A 16,556-nucleotide genomic window follows, 5' to 3' on the forward strand; every position below is an offset into this window, starting at 1 on the left:
CCCAACGCCGGTGGGATCCGCCGCCCAGAACCTACCCCAACCGCGCAGGTCCAGCCTCCCCGGCGCCGATGTAGCCTCCCCACCCACTGGGGTCGCCGGCGGCGAAGGGGGGCGGGTGGGGTTTCAAAATCGCCTGCTTCGTCGCAGGAGCATAACCCGTCGCTGTCCATCGATGTCAAGTTGTCATGCTCTGCTTTGTCAAGGTTGTAGATGCATAGAGTCACGGGCTAGGTGCTATGGCTGGAGCTCTGCTCGCCAAAAGGATTCATGCCATCTGTACTTAGACCAAAGCTTATGTTCCTTGCGTCAGCTGCAAAATGTTTGAACTCTCTGTCGATCTTTCTCCATTGCGTTCCATCAGCGGGGTGTCTCAACTCCCCGTCCGACTTACGGTCCTCTTTGTGCCATCGTAATAACTTGGCATGCTCTTTGTTCCTGAACAGACGTTTCAACCGTGGTATTATAGGAGCATACCACATCACCTTGGCGGGAACCCTCTTCCTGGGTTTCTCGCCCTCAACATCGTCGCCAGGGTCATCGCCTCCGATCTTATAACGCAATGCGAGTGCATATCGGGCATTCATTCAAATTCTCGTATTCACCGCGGTAGAGGATGCGATCATTAATGCATGCATGTATCTTCGAACCTCTAAACCTAGAGGGCAGACAACCTTCTTTGCTTCGTACGTACTGGCGGGCAACTCGTTATTCTTTGGAAACATATTCTTCAACATTTTCAGCAGATTTTCAAATCCTGAGTCAGCTACACCTTCCCGTGCCTTCCATTCCAGCAAATCCAGTGTGCAGCCCAGCTTTTTCAGACCATTATCTCATCCTGGGTACAACGACTTTTTGTGATCCTCTAACATGCGATCCAAATTCTTCCTCTCCTTTTCAGTTTCGCAGCGTGTCCGTGCATCAACAATGGTCCGACCAAGATCATCAGCGGGCTCATCACGTGCCTCTTCTTCACCTTCCCCTTCACTGCCCCCTTCACCTTCCCCGCCTTCAGCATCCTCCATGAAAGTATCACCGAAATGATCAGGATAGTTGTCATCGATGATATCATCCCCTTCTTCATCTTCTTCCATTCTAACCCCTCTTTCTTCATGCTTGGTCCAACAATTATAGCGTGGCATGAAACCGTGCCGAAGCAGGTGCAGGTGAATTTCTCTTGAGGAAGAGTAACCCTTCTGATTCTTACAGGCAACACATGGACAGATAACAACCCCCCTCCTTGTTCGCATTAGCCACTACGAGGAAATCTTTCAAACCCATAATGAACTCGCCGGAGAGTCGGTTACTGTACATCCATTGCCGATTCATCTGCATTATTATTATATAAAGTATATAATTAACCATCATGCATTTGTTAAACTAACTAGCTAGAAATAATATAAATTAAACAATGAACTACACACATGTATATTTTATCAATGACACATAAAAAGGTTCAAGTTGCTAACCGCGATCGAGGAGGAAAAATAAATGAGAAAGCTCAAGTGTGGCTCGGATACTTCATATCATGTTTTTTTCATTCTCTCGGACATTTCATCGAACACCTTGTGTGCATAAGAGGAACCAAAGCAAACCCATCACCCCCTTGTGAAGATTGTGAAGAGAAGTGGCACCAAATGGCTAAGTGAGTGTGCTGAACGACATATATAGGGGTGGGCCTTTAGTCGCGGTTGGCCTGGCCCCTCTCGTCCCCCAGCTGTCGACCGAGCCTGCTGGGCCCAGACCTTTGGTCGCGAGTCGCCTCCCGAACCGCGACTAAAGACCCTTTTAGTCGTGGTTCGAATATTTTGGAAACTAATGGGGATGGATGGAAGCCTCTTTTTCTACTAGTGCTATTGAACGGCCAACCCTGGAAATTTAGCAATCCATCATCCGGAGTTCCTTTCCCATTGGGAGGGAGGAGGAGATCGAGGACCAACGATCTGGTCTCGGCAACTTCATTTGACCGCACACTTCCATGTCGACGCAGACAGACATACGCCTTAGGATGCAATGCGTGGATTAGTATATTTTTCTGTCATTTTATTATCTCGCGGTAACGTCTGGATAACTGTTAGTCTTTCTGTCGGCATATCATTCTTGTACTTCTGGTTGATTTATCTGGCCACGCCATCGATCTCAGCCAAGCAAAAAGTACGACAAGTACTCGTACTCACGTAGAATTCCATCCATGGTTGGCAAACACGGCATCATTATCAGCCAGAAGAAACAGCCGGTTGAGTGTGAGTTTGGATGGAGGGAGGACGATGTGTAGCTGGTCGCTGGTCGCTGGTCAACGGCGCCCACACCATAACGGATAGGCTGCCTACGAACAAACGTGCGTGCAAAGGCAGCCAGGAAGCCTCAAGTGGAGATTTATCAAGGCATCCACTGCTTCATCAAACGCAGCAGCATCTTCAGGCATCGATCCATGACGGCAGCGACGCTCTCCGTCCTCCTGCTTCTCGTCGCCGGCGTTTACACCGTCACGGCGCAGGGCAGGGGTGGCGCGCCCGGAGCTCTGCGGCCGCAGGTGGTGGACGTGGGGGTGATCTTGGACAGGAAGACATGGGTGGGGAATATCAGCTGGACGTGCATCGAGCTGGCTATGGAGGACTTTTATGCTAGCCCTCGGCACGCTGGCTACAGCACCAGGCTGAAGCTCCACCTCAGGGACACCGGCCTCGACGCCGTCAGTGCCGCAGCCGCAGGTATCTACGCTTACTATTTTATTTTATTTGTAAATTTTCGTTTTCATTGCCTCAAAGCAAAATCACTACATGTAAAGGTGAATTGAGCTCATGTCCCAAACGCTTGGATGGTCCGAACAAGAGGTACTCAGAACAACTGATAAAAGCCTATATATGCTTAGAAAGTCCAGTTCTGTCGTCTGTCCTAGAAATCCTTTTTTTCCAACTGGTATCATTTCCCTTTCTATTAATTTTTTTGATAAAATAAATATATTAATATCAGAAGATACCAATTACACCTAGTCTCTGTAACAATACACCGCCCTAATGGAAATACGGATGCACACAGCCAAAAAAGAGAAAAAAAACTAAGAAAAAAGAGTCCCGCCACATCATTCTAGCCCTAGCAACAACAATATAACCACCACCATGACAACACTTGAACTTTAGAGTCTTCAAAAGCAACGCCTCCAAGAAGTGAACGGTGCACCAGCACCGTCGTTGCCCGATCTTAGGTTTTCACCCTGAAGATTGTCCGCGCTTTCAAAACAATGCATTCAACAAGATCATTACTAGGCACAATCAATTAAGGTCAGACCTTGGATAAAATCCTGAAAGGTAGGATTCTGAATTTCACCTGTGATGTTGTCCCAACTTACATACTGCTGCTGCAAGCCCAGAACACCAAGCATGTTCCTCACCAGCGCATAGACTTAGACCTCCATCGCTAGTACTCCAAATCTAGCCATCATGATATTCTCTACCTCTGACATCACCCAGGACCAAAATGGCGCTGTATGGCAAGAAAGAACAGAGGTCCGCGCCGCTCCCTCCGAAACCAAACGGTCGGAATAAACGCATGGGTGCACACGACCGAATACCACCCTGTCCAGCAAACTCCAGGCAATATGAGACTATTACATTAGCGGTGGTGCCTTCCGGAACTCAACACCCTGGCCAGATCGAGAAGGACATGCCTCAGGCAGGTCTTCATCTTTGCACAACAGCAACGCTAGGATCGCCACCTTTATTCAGGTCGTGCCCAACGCCGCCGACCATCCCAGGCTAGCCGAAGCAACACGGAGACACCAGGAAGACCTGGGCAATGCCCTGCAGCCAGCCGGCCCTCCACCAACGACAAATGGGATCACGGAGAGGGCAAAGAGAAGAACCTAGGGTTTTCACCCAATCAGCCCATCCCCCTGCACCTCTGCCGCCGCTAGAATCCGCCGCCGGAGGCAACCGCCACCGCCAAGCCACCAGCCCGCTCGAACCCATGTACCTGGACGATCCCATCTGAGACAGGGCGGCGAGGTTCAGAGCTAAGCCGCCGCCAGTGCCCGCCGCGGCCGTCACGAGATCCACCGCCAGACCAGACCTCCCGAAAGTGCCATGCCGCCATGGAGGAAGAAGGCCCCTCCCCCTCCCTCTGTGACGCGGGAGACGAATATCCGCCGTCGCCGGTGTCGCCCAGGCTTAGCCCGACGACCCCTGCCGGCAGTGGCGACGGAGGGAGGGGGTGGGGGAGGACCGAGGTGGCCGGCGGCTGGAGGTGCCCCGGCCCTCGGAGGGGGGGGGGGAGAGGGGTGGGTTAGGGTTACCTTAAAATGGGGAGAATTTTACTTCTATTAATTGCTTAACGGAAATATTGTCTTATTGAAATAGCCACCAAAAGGGAAATAGAAAAAATGGGAAGAAAAGGGAAAGTTTTTGGCAGGAAAACCTACTGTATGGTCTCTGCATCGAAAACCATACTACGGAGCAAAAAAATCTACCGCTAGCTGCTAATAGTTCAACAAAACCAAAAGAAAACACAACACAACACAACTGTCACCACATCTACAGATCACCCTTTTGTGATCAACAACTGGCCTGGCACCGAAACAACCGAAACAGTCGCTGAAGAACTTGAAGCAACACTTCCCATGAAACTTGTCACGTCCGACGCCCTTGGCCATCAGCTGATCTACTCCGTTCCTGATCTTGTTCAGTGTCATACATACCTGCCCAATAACGAAGAAACGAGCACATGGAGAAAATAGTCACAACGGGAGCCCAGACAAACAGCGGTTATGCCTTGCCACAAACTGTTGGGGTATACAGAAGTTTTCATCACAAGTAATAAAAGAGATGGCATTTCCACCACAAAAGGACATGCAGGAGAACCAGACCATTTCCTTTTTGTTTTCAGATTAACCATAGTAAGAATAGCATTCTGGAAAAGTTGCCAAAGAAAAAATTTATCTTAAGAGGGAGTTTTGCCTTCCAAATCCACTTGTTGTTAGAGCCAGTAATATCATTTTCCATCAAAAGATAGAGGGATTTAGTAGAAAACCTTTTATTAGCATTCAGCTTCCACACACCACCGTCAGAAACAAGTGACCTGTCAATATTTAGAGAAAAATTGCTAATATAGTCCCATTGTTCTTGCAACACTAGATACAACCTACTTCGGAAAGGGGTAATCATGTTACAGCTCAGCACTTTCTCAAAAGTCCAGTCCTGGGCATGGCACAATCAAACAATAAGGGGTAAGATTCACACAAGGGAGCATTATATACCTAGGAGACCAGGACACACGCATGACATTTTATTATTTGTAAAGGTGACTGGAGCTCATATCTCAAACGATTGTCTAAACAAGGGGAACTCAAAATTCAGAAAATCCTAAGCTTCGAATCCACTGTCATGTATCAAAGATGGAGACATGAACATTGTTGGATAAAATACAACTCAATATCTAGGTGTTATGGAATTTACTCCAATATAAACTGGCATATACATGGTGTGATTTTTGGAAGAAACAAAATGAGAGAAAACTGGATGGCTATGTCCGAAATGTTATTCATAGGCTGTGCATCGGTGCATGGGTTTAGCAATTAGAGACTTCCGCATAATCTGGACCACAAAGTTACAAGCCCATCAGTGTGACACGGCGACTGCAAAAGGTGTCCAGCGGCGGCGGCGCTCGCCTTGCGGCTGCATATTTCTTTTAGGTGTCCAGTGTGGTCCGAGCTCCGCTGGTTGTGTCTTCCTTGATTCCTGCCTCTGCTCCTCCTGACACCACCATCCACGGCGCAGAGACAAGGTATTCCTGCTTCTCGTAGCACCAATCAATTTTAGAAATCCCTCGAATCGGAACTAGAATACCCTATCAATGTTCCATCTTTTAAGTTCGACCTTGAGTATGGCGAGTGTGGCGGTTTCCTACTTTCCTTATGTTCTGAACACAGTAGAACTAGAGCTGCTGAACGAAGTAACGAACATAGTATTCTATAACTTCTGTTTATTAGTTGGGGTCGCCCTTTTGGTTACTACTAGTAAAGGTGCACGTGCCACGCACGTCTAATATACCTTTAGCTAAATATATTAAAGACGTGAAACTTTAAATTGTTTCAACGTCCATGTCAGTTGACATGTACATGTAGATGTAGATTTCATCCCATCCCATGATTTATTCTCTAGCTAGTTCTCAAATTGTGAAAGTCTGTGGAGAACTGGAGTTACTAAGGCCGTAATGATCCTTGCTGAGCGAATGTCCCTTCGATCATACTTATAGTAAGATTTATTTTCTTTTTATATTAATGATGCTACTAATGAATCATGGAATAATTTTTCAATAGCCCCGAACATATCTTTCCTTTATTAAATCAAGGAATCCGGGAACACACATGTGCCAGCGAAAAAAAAGGTACTCCCAACGGGGGGAGTACATACATAACCATAACACATACACGTGTGTAATACTATATGAATTACAGTTTTCACCCCAACTACACCGTGAGGCCATTCTCAAGGAGCTCGAATCAAACAGGGCACTCTTACCTGGCAACCACGATGACAATCTTCAACACTGCGCTGCCCGTTCACCCTCCATGTCACTCCCGTTGACGATTGATGCATACAAGTAACTAAACCAAATTAAAATCATATAATGCTTCTCAGTCAACTCCAAGGATTGAATTCACATCATGTTTTCCACACAAAAATTATGAAACTACAAGGATTGAATTTATAAAAATATTACCTATCGATATAAATGGCACATATCATAGTAAGATGAATTTTCCTAAGAAGAAAATGGTTAGATAATAAAAGATGCCAAGCAGAGTAAAGTACATATATTTCATTGCTAGTAAGATAGCTTCATCTCCACAACTAAAAGCATGGTGGATGTGCAAAGATGTAGTCACATGGGATTGATTTGATACTGAAATCAGAAGCACTGATTTCATTTTGTCGGATGCATGTGGTACATAGAAAATGGAGGGCATACGAATTACAGTTAGCACATTAGTATAATGAAATTTCCTTTAAAATATTTATGGAAATAAATTGGAAATGTGAAATCAAATTGGAAGGTGGCCACCATTAGAAATCAATAGGTGAATAAGATATGCACATATGACATATCTCCACCTACCAAATTTATAGATAAGTTACTAATGCTAAGATGTGGTCTTTGGCCTGGCAAAGTGGCAATCCTCTCCACATGACATCTGTATAAATTATGTAAAGTGGTAGTAATTAGTAAATCCATCTAACTTAAGTTACTTCATCCGATTCATATTAATGGACTCAACTTTGTCTAGATATAGATGTATCTACTCAACAAACGGGTCTAGATACATTCGTATCTAGTCAAAGTTATGTCAATTAATTTAGATCGGAGGTAGTATAAGAACCTAAAGCAATCACTACATATATTAGGCTAATTGATAACACAAAATATGTTGTCATAAAAAATAACTTGAATAAGCTTGCAGGTAGAGAGGTGGTGTAGCTATGCAACCTAGAAAACCTTATTTGCAATTTTTTGGAATCGAGTTTCAATCAAATCCCTGATATTTTGGTTGATACACAATTTTTTACTGTAATATGTAGTAGCAATAAAAATTAACACATTACTCATTAAAGCAGCATGAACTGACGCACCACCACCACCAACAACAACAACAACAACCAAGCCTTTCAGTCCCAAACAAGTTGGGGTAGGCTAGAGTTGAAACCCATAAGATCTCGAAACCAAGTCATGGCTCCGGAACGTGGATAGCTAACTTCCACGCACCCCTATCCATGGCTAAATCTTTGTCGATATTCCAAACCTTCAGGTCTCTCTTAACGGACTCCTCCCATGTCAAGTTTGGTCTACCACGACCCCTCTTAACATTTTCATCATGCTTTATCCGTCCGCTATGCACTGGCGCTTCCGGAGGCCTCCGTTGGATATGTCCAAACCATCTGAGACGATGTTGGACCAGCTTCTCTTCAATCGGTGCTACCCCAACTCTCTCCCATATATCGTCGTTCCGTACCCGATCCTTTCTTGTGTGGCCACATATCCATCTCAACATGCGCATCTCCGCTACACTTAACTGTTGGATATGTCGTCTCTTCGTTGGCCAACACTCGGCGCCATACAACATCGCCGGTCGGATAGCTGTCCTATAAAACCTGCCTTTTAGCTTTTGTGGCACTCTCTTGTCACAGAGTACGCCCGAAGCTTGGCGCCACTTCATTCAACTAGCCTTGATTCGGTGGCCCACATCTTCATCGATATCGCCATCCTTCTGCAACATGGACCCCAAATATCGAAAAGTGTCTCTCTCCGGTACCACCTGCCCATCAAGGCTAACCTCTCCCTCCTCGTGCCTAGTAGAACTGAAACTGCACCTCATGTATTCAGTTTTAGTTCTACTAAGCCTAAAACCTTTCGACTCGAGGGTTCGCCTCCACAACTCTAACTTTCTATTAACCCCCGTTCGGCTATCATCGTCTATGAACTGACGCACCGAACATGGAAAATTATCGTCAGAGATAAGCGTAAAAACTAATTAAATGTGAGATATATTAGGATTACAGAAACCACTGATCGTCTAGTCTTGTATGCAAATAAGCCACAAGTTCAATTTAAGAAAACTTGTAGGATAACTATTTGAAGAGAGGGTGAGATAGATGAGTAGCATTCTATTCCATTCCATTCCATTCTGTCTGAGAGATATACATGAGCTAAAGAAATTACAAGCTAGCCCATGTCCATGCTCCAACGCGCAATGTAAATCTGAAATGGAAACTTTTGTTAACTTCTGTTCATCTACATCTATTTAACTTAAAAAGCTAAATTCTGAGCCTACATAAACCACTGGCTGCTTTCTTACTTCTGTGACCCCTGTTTGCTCGACCAATGGCTATAGGTATGGAAGCCAGTCTTCTATGCAAGTAAGCCACAAGTTTAATTTAGGAAAACTTGTAGGGCAAATATTTGAAGCAAGAGCGAGAGAGATGAGTAGCATTCTATTCCATTCCATTCCGTTTGAAAGATGTACATGAGTTAAAGAAAATACAAGCTCATGTCCATGCTCTAATGTGCACTGTATATCTGAAAAGGAAACAATATGAATATTGACGGACCTCTCGGCCTAAACCCCCAACCCTGCACACTACAGAGGCACCCCAAATTTCTTAGTTCTCTACCAAACCACAATCATACTTCCTCATTAGGTCACACACACGCACATGCTAGTAGCTCACCTGCATGTCATAATGCAAACAATATCAATGTAGACAAAGCAGCCATTTCCTTTCTCCAAAACAATACTCTCACAAATAGGATTCAGAAACTCCGGGCACTAACCTGAAATATTTGCATTAACCACATCAAACGGAATTAAACTTCAACACATGAGATGTAACTCAAAATATTTGTGCCAACCAGCAAAATAAGTCAATGTTTTCTTTGCCGATGTTATGCTCTAGCTCATCAACTTGGAAACTGACAAAGTGCAAACTCACACCAGAAGCAATTAGCTCATAAACTTGGAGGGACTTTTACAGAATGGAAGATACACATAACAGGCCCGCAAAAAATCAGCGACATTGACTGATATGCACATTAATCGGTGGGTCACTAAAGAAATACCATGGATAAGTTAATATTGAAGTGCTTTTCGGTGATGCATGACGGTAAAAGGTCCTGAGACTGATTTTTGTGCCTTTTCCCCCCGTCCCTCGGGTCGCTCCCCCGTGAGCGACTCCAGGGCGAAAAAACCCTAACCTCCCGTCCCTCCTCCTCCACCCTCCCCTCGCTGCCGCCGCCGGCGGGAGCCGCCGGGCAAAGCCCGGGCGGTGCCGGCGGCGGTGGCTCTTCTTCTACCCGGCGCAGGTCCTCCCCAGGCGGGGCTGGCGGTCAGGCGGCGGTGCACGATGGACCTCACCTTCGGCGGCGGCGCTGCGTGGCGTCTGGCTGTGGAGGCGGCGGGTGATGCGCGGTGTGGCAGGTTCGTCTCGCGTCGGCGCAGGGCGGCGGGGCGTTGCGGTTCAGTGGCGGCGGCCGGGATCCACCGGCCCAGATCTGGGCCCAGGCGGGGCCCTTCCGGACTTGGGCGGGCCAGGCTGCTCCCGCTGGCGACGTCACCTGGAGCGGATGTGGTAGCACGGGGAGGAGCAGGACGGCAGCGACGGCGGCGGCCTACGTGCAGCAGCGTGGAGGCGGGGACTTTACGGGCCCAGCCTGGGCTCGGCCGGGCCTGAGGGGCCTGGTGTGTCCCTGCAACCGCGTCCGGTCGGCACCCGCTGGCGGCGGTGGAGGACGTCCTCCAGGTGGCTAGGCTGTTGCTGCCATCCGGACCCAAACCGTCTACCTCCATAGGCTCTCAGGCCACACGTTGGACCTGGCGACACCGGCAGAGCTCGCGGATGCCGGGGCAGCGGCCCCGGAAGGTGGACTGCACGGGCGGCTCGGCGGCGGGCGACGTGGCAGTGGTGATGGCCGTCTCTTCGGGCCACGAGGGTGGCGAGGAGTGGGCATCGGGAGCTCCTGGTGCTGGACACGCCTTGGTGTGCTCAGTGCCCAGATCGCGCGGTAGAAGCTCGGCTCGGGGGTGCCTGGTAGACTTAGGGACCAGTTGCGGTGAGGGTTGTTCCGGGCGAAAGCCCAACGCTTTGGCGCCATCGACGGCGACGCCTGAGGGTGTCGTGACCCTCTTGAGGGCGTCGATGTGGCTTCCCTCTCCTCACTTGGGCTCCGGGTGAAAATCCTAGACCATTGTGGTCTTGGCAACGGCGGCGGCAGTGACGTCGTTACCTTCTTGGGGGCGTTGTCATGGAGCCCGGGTCTCCTTAGTCTCATGTCATCTTTGGTGGCAAGCTCGGTGCTTCTTAGTTTTCTAGTTTATCTCTGGTCTGCTTTGTAAGAGGGTTTCCTCATCACCTTGTATCGTTCGGCCGTTTGGCTTTATTTATAAAGCGGGGCGAAAGCCTATTTCGAGGAAAAGGTCCTGAGACTTGCAGTACAGAGAAGATAACTTATCTCAGGTTAGGATGACTTGACAAACTTAAGGCTGCTGCTTACCATAAAGCTATTTTACCAGCTGAGATCCTCTGCTCCTGGGACTTGTCATTGATGGTCTGTAAGAGTTTCAGTTCAATCAGAATAACAGAACTGATGCGCTTCAATTGCACATGAGACAACACATAAGCTGAAATATAAAAATTGGATGCAGAGAGGATGGCGGGGAACTGGAGCACGTCCTCCTGAGCTAGAATCGGAGCCGGACTGTAGGCAGTACCATTAGACCCGAACGGCGGGACGGTTACATCCTGAAATCGCTCCCTCAGCACGCAGTTGCGAGAAGGACTGTTGTGCAACCTGTTCGGATCATGTGATCGAGCTGGCGCCTGCGGCGGTGTGCAGATCTTCGGCTTCGAGCATGGAGGTTGCCGCCGCGGCGCGCAGATATTGTGGCGGTGGCATATGCAGCAGGTGGGGAACGCGTAGGGCGTCCTCTCCTGCGGGCACGACTGGGAATCCTAGATTGTGGGCGGCGTCGTGTGGCGGCGGGTGTAGGTCAGCTTGTCGTGGAGGCCCTAGCGTCACTCGTGGGACGGCGTCGTGCAGCTGCAGGCGTCGGCGGGCGCGGCTGGAGGGCAGGGGCGGAGCCGCGGAGGAGGCGATGGTTATGCGTTGTTTGGGGGATTGAACGGTTGAGTCGATTAATTAGCGAGGGATTAGTGCGTGGGTGGGCGTTGTCCGCTCCATCAAACACAGATAGATTCTGGAGCGTTGGATATTTTGATTGTACGGTCTAGATCGTTTGGATCAGCCCCTCTGGGTCTTTTAATAGTAGTAGATGAGCTAGAATCGGAGCCGGACTGTAGGCAGTACCATTAGACCCGAACGGCGGGACGGTTACATCCTGAAATCGCTCCCTCAGCACGCAGTTGCGAGAAGGACTGTTGTGCAACCTGTTCGGATCATGTGATCGAGCTGGCGCCTGCGGCGGTGTGCAGATCTTCGGCTTCGAGCATGGAGGTTGCCGCCGTGGCGCGCAGATATTGTGGCGGTGGCATATGCAGCAGGTGGGGAACGCGTAGGGCGTCCTCTCCTGCGGGCACGACTAGGAATCCTAGATTGTGGGCGGCGTCGTGTGGCAGCGGGTGTAGGTCAGCTTGTCGTGGAGGCCCTAGCGTCACTCGTGGGACGGCGTCGTGCAGCTGCAGGCGTCGGCGGGCGCGGCTGGAGGGCAGGGGCGGAGCCGCGGAGGAGGCGATGGTTATGCGTTGTTTGGGGGATTGAACGGTTGAGTCGATTAATTAGCGAGGGATTAGTGCGTGGGTGGGCGTTGTCCGCTCCATCAAACACAGATAGATTCTGGAGCGTTGGATATTTTGATTGTACGGTCTAGATCGTTTGGATCAGCCCCTCTGGGTCTTTTAATAGTAGTAGACTAGGGTAGGGTTAAATCCTACGTTGCGTGTTCAGTCTTTTCCAACGCGGATTTTATTCCAATTTAATCATGACTAACGAATGATATCCATTGCTGTGAAATATCTTTCTAAGTAATACCAACATTGCAGGGGTTGATCTACTGAAAAACGTCGGCGTGCGGGCGTTTGTTGGGCCGCAGACTGCAACTCAGGCTAAGTTCCTTGCGCATCTTGGGAACAAATCATCGGTTCCTATCATTTCATTCTCTGCAGATTGCCCGTCGCGATCGGGACTAACTCCATACTTCATCCGTACAGCGTGGAACGATTCCTCTCAAGCAGAAGCTATTGCTGCACTTGTTCAGAGATACAATTGGAGGGAAGTCATCCCTGTATTTGAGGATGACGATTCCAATATCAAATTCATTCCTGACCTTGTTGACGCCCTCAGACAAGTTGACACCCGTGTCTCGTACAGGTGCAAGATCCTTCCTTCAGATAAAGAGGATGATATCAAGAGAGCTATCTCGAGTTTAAGAGACCATTGGACAAGTGTATTTATTGTGCGTATGTCAAATACGTTAGCCCTAAAGTTTTTTCAGCTTGCTAAGGATGAAGGGATGATGGGTGAGGGCTTTGTCTGGATTACCGCATATGGCTTGACAGATATCTTTGATGTGGTTGGCTCTCCCGCTCTTGATTTGATGCAAGGAGTCCTTGGGGTGAAACCTCATGTTCAAGATACTATGGAACTTCAGAACTTTAGACAGAGATGGCGCAAGAAGTACCGATCAGAAAATCCAGGAACCTCATTAACTGAACCCACATTGTTTGGTCTCTATGCTTATGATACCATATGGGCCCTAGCATTAGCAGCAGAGGTGGCTGGATTTGTGAACTCAGACTTTGGGCTGCCTGTAAACAATGGGTCCACTGACTTTGACAGAATAGATACTTCAAGGTCTGCTAAAAAATTGCGAGATTCAATGTTGAAAGTTAATTTTTCGGGCATGAGCGGAAAATTTCAGATTAAAGGCATGCAGTTAGCATCAGTAAATTACACTATAATCAACATCGTTGGTCGGAAGGGAAGAGTGGTCGGTTTCTGGAATCCAGTGTCTGGCATCTCTAGTAGTTTATGGCCAGGTGACAGTGATACTCGACCTAGAGGTTGGATATTGCCATGGAATAAAACTCTTAAGATAGGCGTACCTGTGAAAGGTGGGTTTGGTGAATTTGTAAGATTTGAAGGTGAGCTCCTCCCCAAAGGGTTCTGCATCAATGTATTTGAGGAAGTAGTTGCCGATTTACCCTACAAACTACCATGTAGCTACCTTCCATTTGAAGATAGGATTGGAGAGAGTAATGGAACTATTGATGAACTTGTCTACAAAGTTTATCTTAAGGTATGTATGGACTCCTATTTGCTCCACTATGCATGTTGTCATATTTTTTTTTTTTTTTACTTTTCTACGATTACCTTGCTAGAGAGTTGTTACAAACATTATACTCCTCTACTAGGGAGTTAACTCGCGACAGTGTGTGCATTTAACTAGATCTGCATCAATATACACGGTCCTGAATATTCAAGCAGAAAGCAGAGAGCTGTTTATTAGTTTAATCAACTAGTAAGTAATTAATGACCACCACCAATCAGCAAAAGCATAAAATTCCTCCATTAAAGGATTTTTTTTTCTCGTGAATAACTGTGCGTGCAAAAATAAAAACAGAAAATAGAAGTCATTACACACAAAAGCACATAAACACAGAACCGGAAATATAATAGCTATTACACTCCATTTTTAGACCAATTCTTTTAATTGCTTAGCTTCCCAAGATGATTAATAGTTTATCCAGACTGTATATTTATATTGCATAAAAATTCTAAAGTAGCCTCTACTGAAAACTTTATCAACTGACTTTATATCTGTTCCTGGCAGGAATTTGATGCGGTGATAGGTGATGTAACAATCTTGGTTAACCGTTCTTTATATGCGGACTTCACTCTTCCTTATACAGAGTCAGGGGTGCGCATGCTGGTTCCAGTCCTAGACCGGAGAAAGAAAACAGCATGGACATTCCTAAAGCCTTTGAAAACTGACCTATGGTTAGGAACTGGGGCTTTTGTTGTCTTCACTGGTTTTGTAGTATGGTGTATTGAGCGAAATGAACAATTCAAAGGTCACCCAGCCAGTCAAATTGGATCGGTCTTCTACTTTATCTTCTCAACACTTGTGTTCGCTCATAGGGAGGGGATGGTTCACAACCTATCAAGAATTGTAGTAATTGTTTGGCTTTTTGTGGTGCTGATATTGCAGCAGAGTTACACTGCAAGTTTAAGCTCAATTCTGACAGTTGAACAACTTCAGCCAACAGTCACCAGTTTAGAAGAAGTTATCAGTAAAGGGAGCCATGTCGGCTACCTCAATGGTTCATTCTTGCCTGAGCTTTTGAGAAGTTTGAAAATTGATGATTCAAAGATGATTGCCTTCGACTCTCCTGAGGAATACAATGAAGCCTTATCAACTGGAAAAGTCGCCGTCATTGTTGATGAGATACCATACCTTAAGGTGTTCCTTAAAAACTATTGCCACAACTACACTATGATTGGACCAACCTACAAGTTCGATGGATTTGGTTATGTGAGTACCATTTTTCAGCAGTTGTACGGTAGTACATTCTGGATCTGCAAAATCCTAGAAAATGAATCATATCCCAGCTATTTTGTTGTAGCATCTCCTAAACATAATAAAAAAAAGTTATTCCTAAATTTGTCAGACCTGAGCAAGCTAAAGTAAATACGGATGCAGGATTAGATTGATTTTGTCAAGAATTGCATCTCTCAAACAAAACAGAAAAAAACTTATTCCTGAATTTGTCAGATCTGAACTAGGTAAAGGAAGACGGATGCATGATTAGATTGATTTTGTCAAGAATTGCATTATCATGTTCCGCAAAAAGTGGTGCCATATTATTGGGTTTTATTGGTAAGTAGAAGGCTTGCATACTCCTTGAATTAGTGAATAACGGGATAAATCTACTTGATCAGTCTAATTTATTTGAATTTACTTTTTATTAGACTAAACTATCTGAAGTTCATTCAGTATTATCATTATGAATGCTAGCCTCATCTTACCAAGGACTTGTACAGTTGTACTGTGATTAAAATAACTGCCTCAGCGTTATTTTGGGTTGGTATAGATGATACAATAACTTGCTCAGCGTTATGCGAGGCTTGTATTTACCACCGACGCCTTTTCTGATACTTATTTGTGTGCTTCTTCTGCAGGCATTCCCTCGAGGCTCTCCTCTCACACCTGATATTTCGAGGGGGATACTGAAACTTGAATCAAATGGCAGAATGGTGGAGCTACAAAAAGCTTTGTATGGCGATAAGTCATGCCCAGACAAAGATAACTTCCAAACTTCAAGCAGCCTTACATTGCGCAGCTTTCAGGGGTTGTTCATCATCTCCGGGGCATGTTCAGTTCTGGCATTAACACTGCACGCTGTCAGAACCATTTATAGTAGTCCACATGGATCGAGCAGTGCAAGTACTCAGAGTTTATGGCGTAGATGGCTTGCCATTCTATCTAAGGTCTTCCACAAGGGTGGTAGTCCTTCTACTACTCCAGATAATGGTGAGCCCACAACGCCTATTGATAGTACAGGTGATACAGGAAGCCCTCCCGAAGGAGAACATGCTGATGCAGGACCTTTGTCATCTCCACCCATGCGGGGTTACAGTGGAAGACACATTTTGTCTACCAATTGGAGTTCAATGCGTCGGAGGCAGATACAATCTTGTAATGAAATACACGGTGACTTCATTGCGGAACCGGAGGTAGATAGATAGTTGTGAAGGCTTGCTGTCTTAGCTCTAGATTTATGTTGATGTTTAGTTCTTTTGAATGCATAGCTTTATGCAACACATTGCCACATTGGCAACTAATTAAATTTCTGAAGATCAAACAATTATCATGCTTGTGATTCTGAAAAAAATGTACTTGGTAGCATGGATGCATGTTGATTCCTGCATCCCCAAAATGCCATCAAATTATCAAATGTTTTTCGTGTTGTAACTTTGTAAGATGCCCATGTGATACTGTTTTCTAGGCTGTTAGTTTGTTAGCTCATGAACTTTTTCCTAGTTTTTTAGCACTG

The 16,556-nt window shown here is 46.5% G+C and overlaps 1 protein-coding gene across 2 annotated transcripts; it reads left to right on the top strand.

Moving 5' to 3' along the window:
* The first annotated feature begins 2,362 nt into the window (after positions 1–2,362).
* LOC124654145 (glutamate receptor 2.9-like) lies at positions 2,363–16,373 on the top strand. Of its 2 annotated transcripts, none has more exons than XM_047193176.1 (4): positions 2,363–2,708; positions 12,543–13,798; positions 14,333–15,034; positions 15,682–16,373. In XM_047193176.1, the coding sequence occupies exons 1-4, from the start codon at positions 2,429–2,431 to the stop codon at positions 16,246–16,248; spliced, it is 2,805 nt and encodes a 934-aa protein (XP_047049132.1). In that variant the 5' UTR covers positions 2,363–2,428; the 3' UTR covers positions 16,249–16,373. The 2 variants fall into 2 exon arrangements, with proteins under 2 accessions (XP_047049132.1, XP_047049133.1); XM_047193177.1 differs by having other exon boundaries at positions 14,333–14,962.
* Positions 16,374–16,556: the final 183 nt, after the last annotated feature.

This window comes from Lolium rigidum, chromosome 5 (genome assembly GCF_022539505.1).
Source record: "Lolium rigidum isolate FL_2022 chromosome 5, APGP_CSIRO_Lrig_0.1, whole genome shotgun sequence".
NCBI lineage: Eukaryota > Viridiplantae > Streptophyta > Magnoliopsida > Poales > Poaceae > Lolium > Lolium rigidum.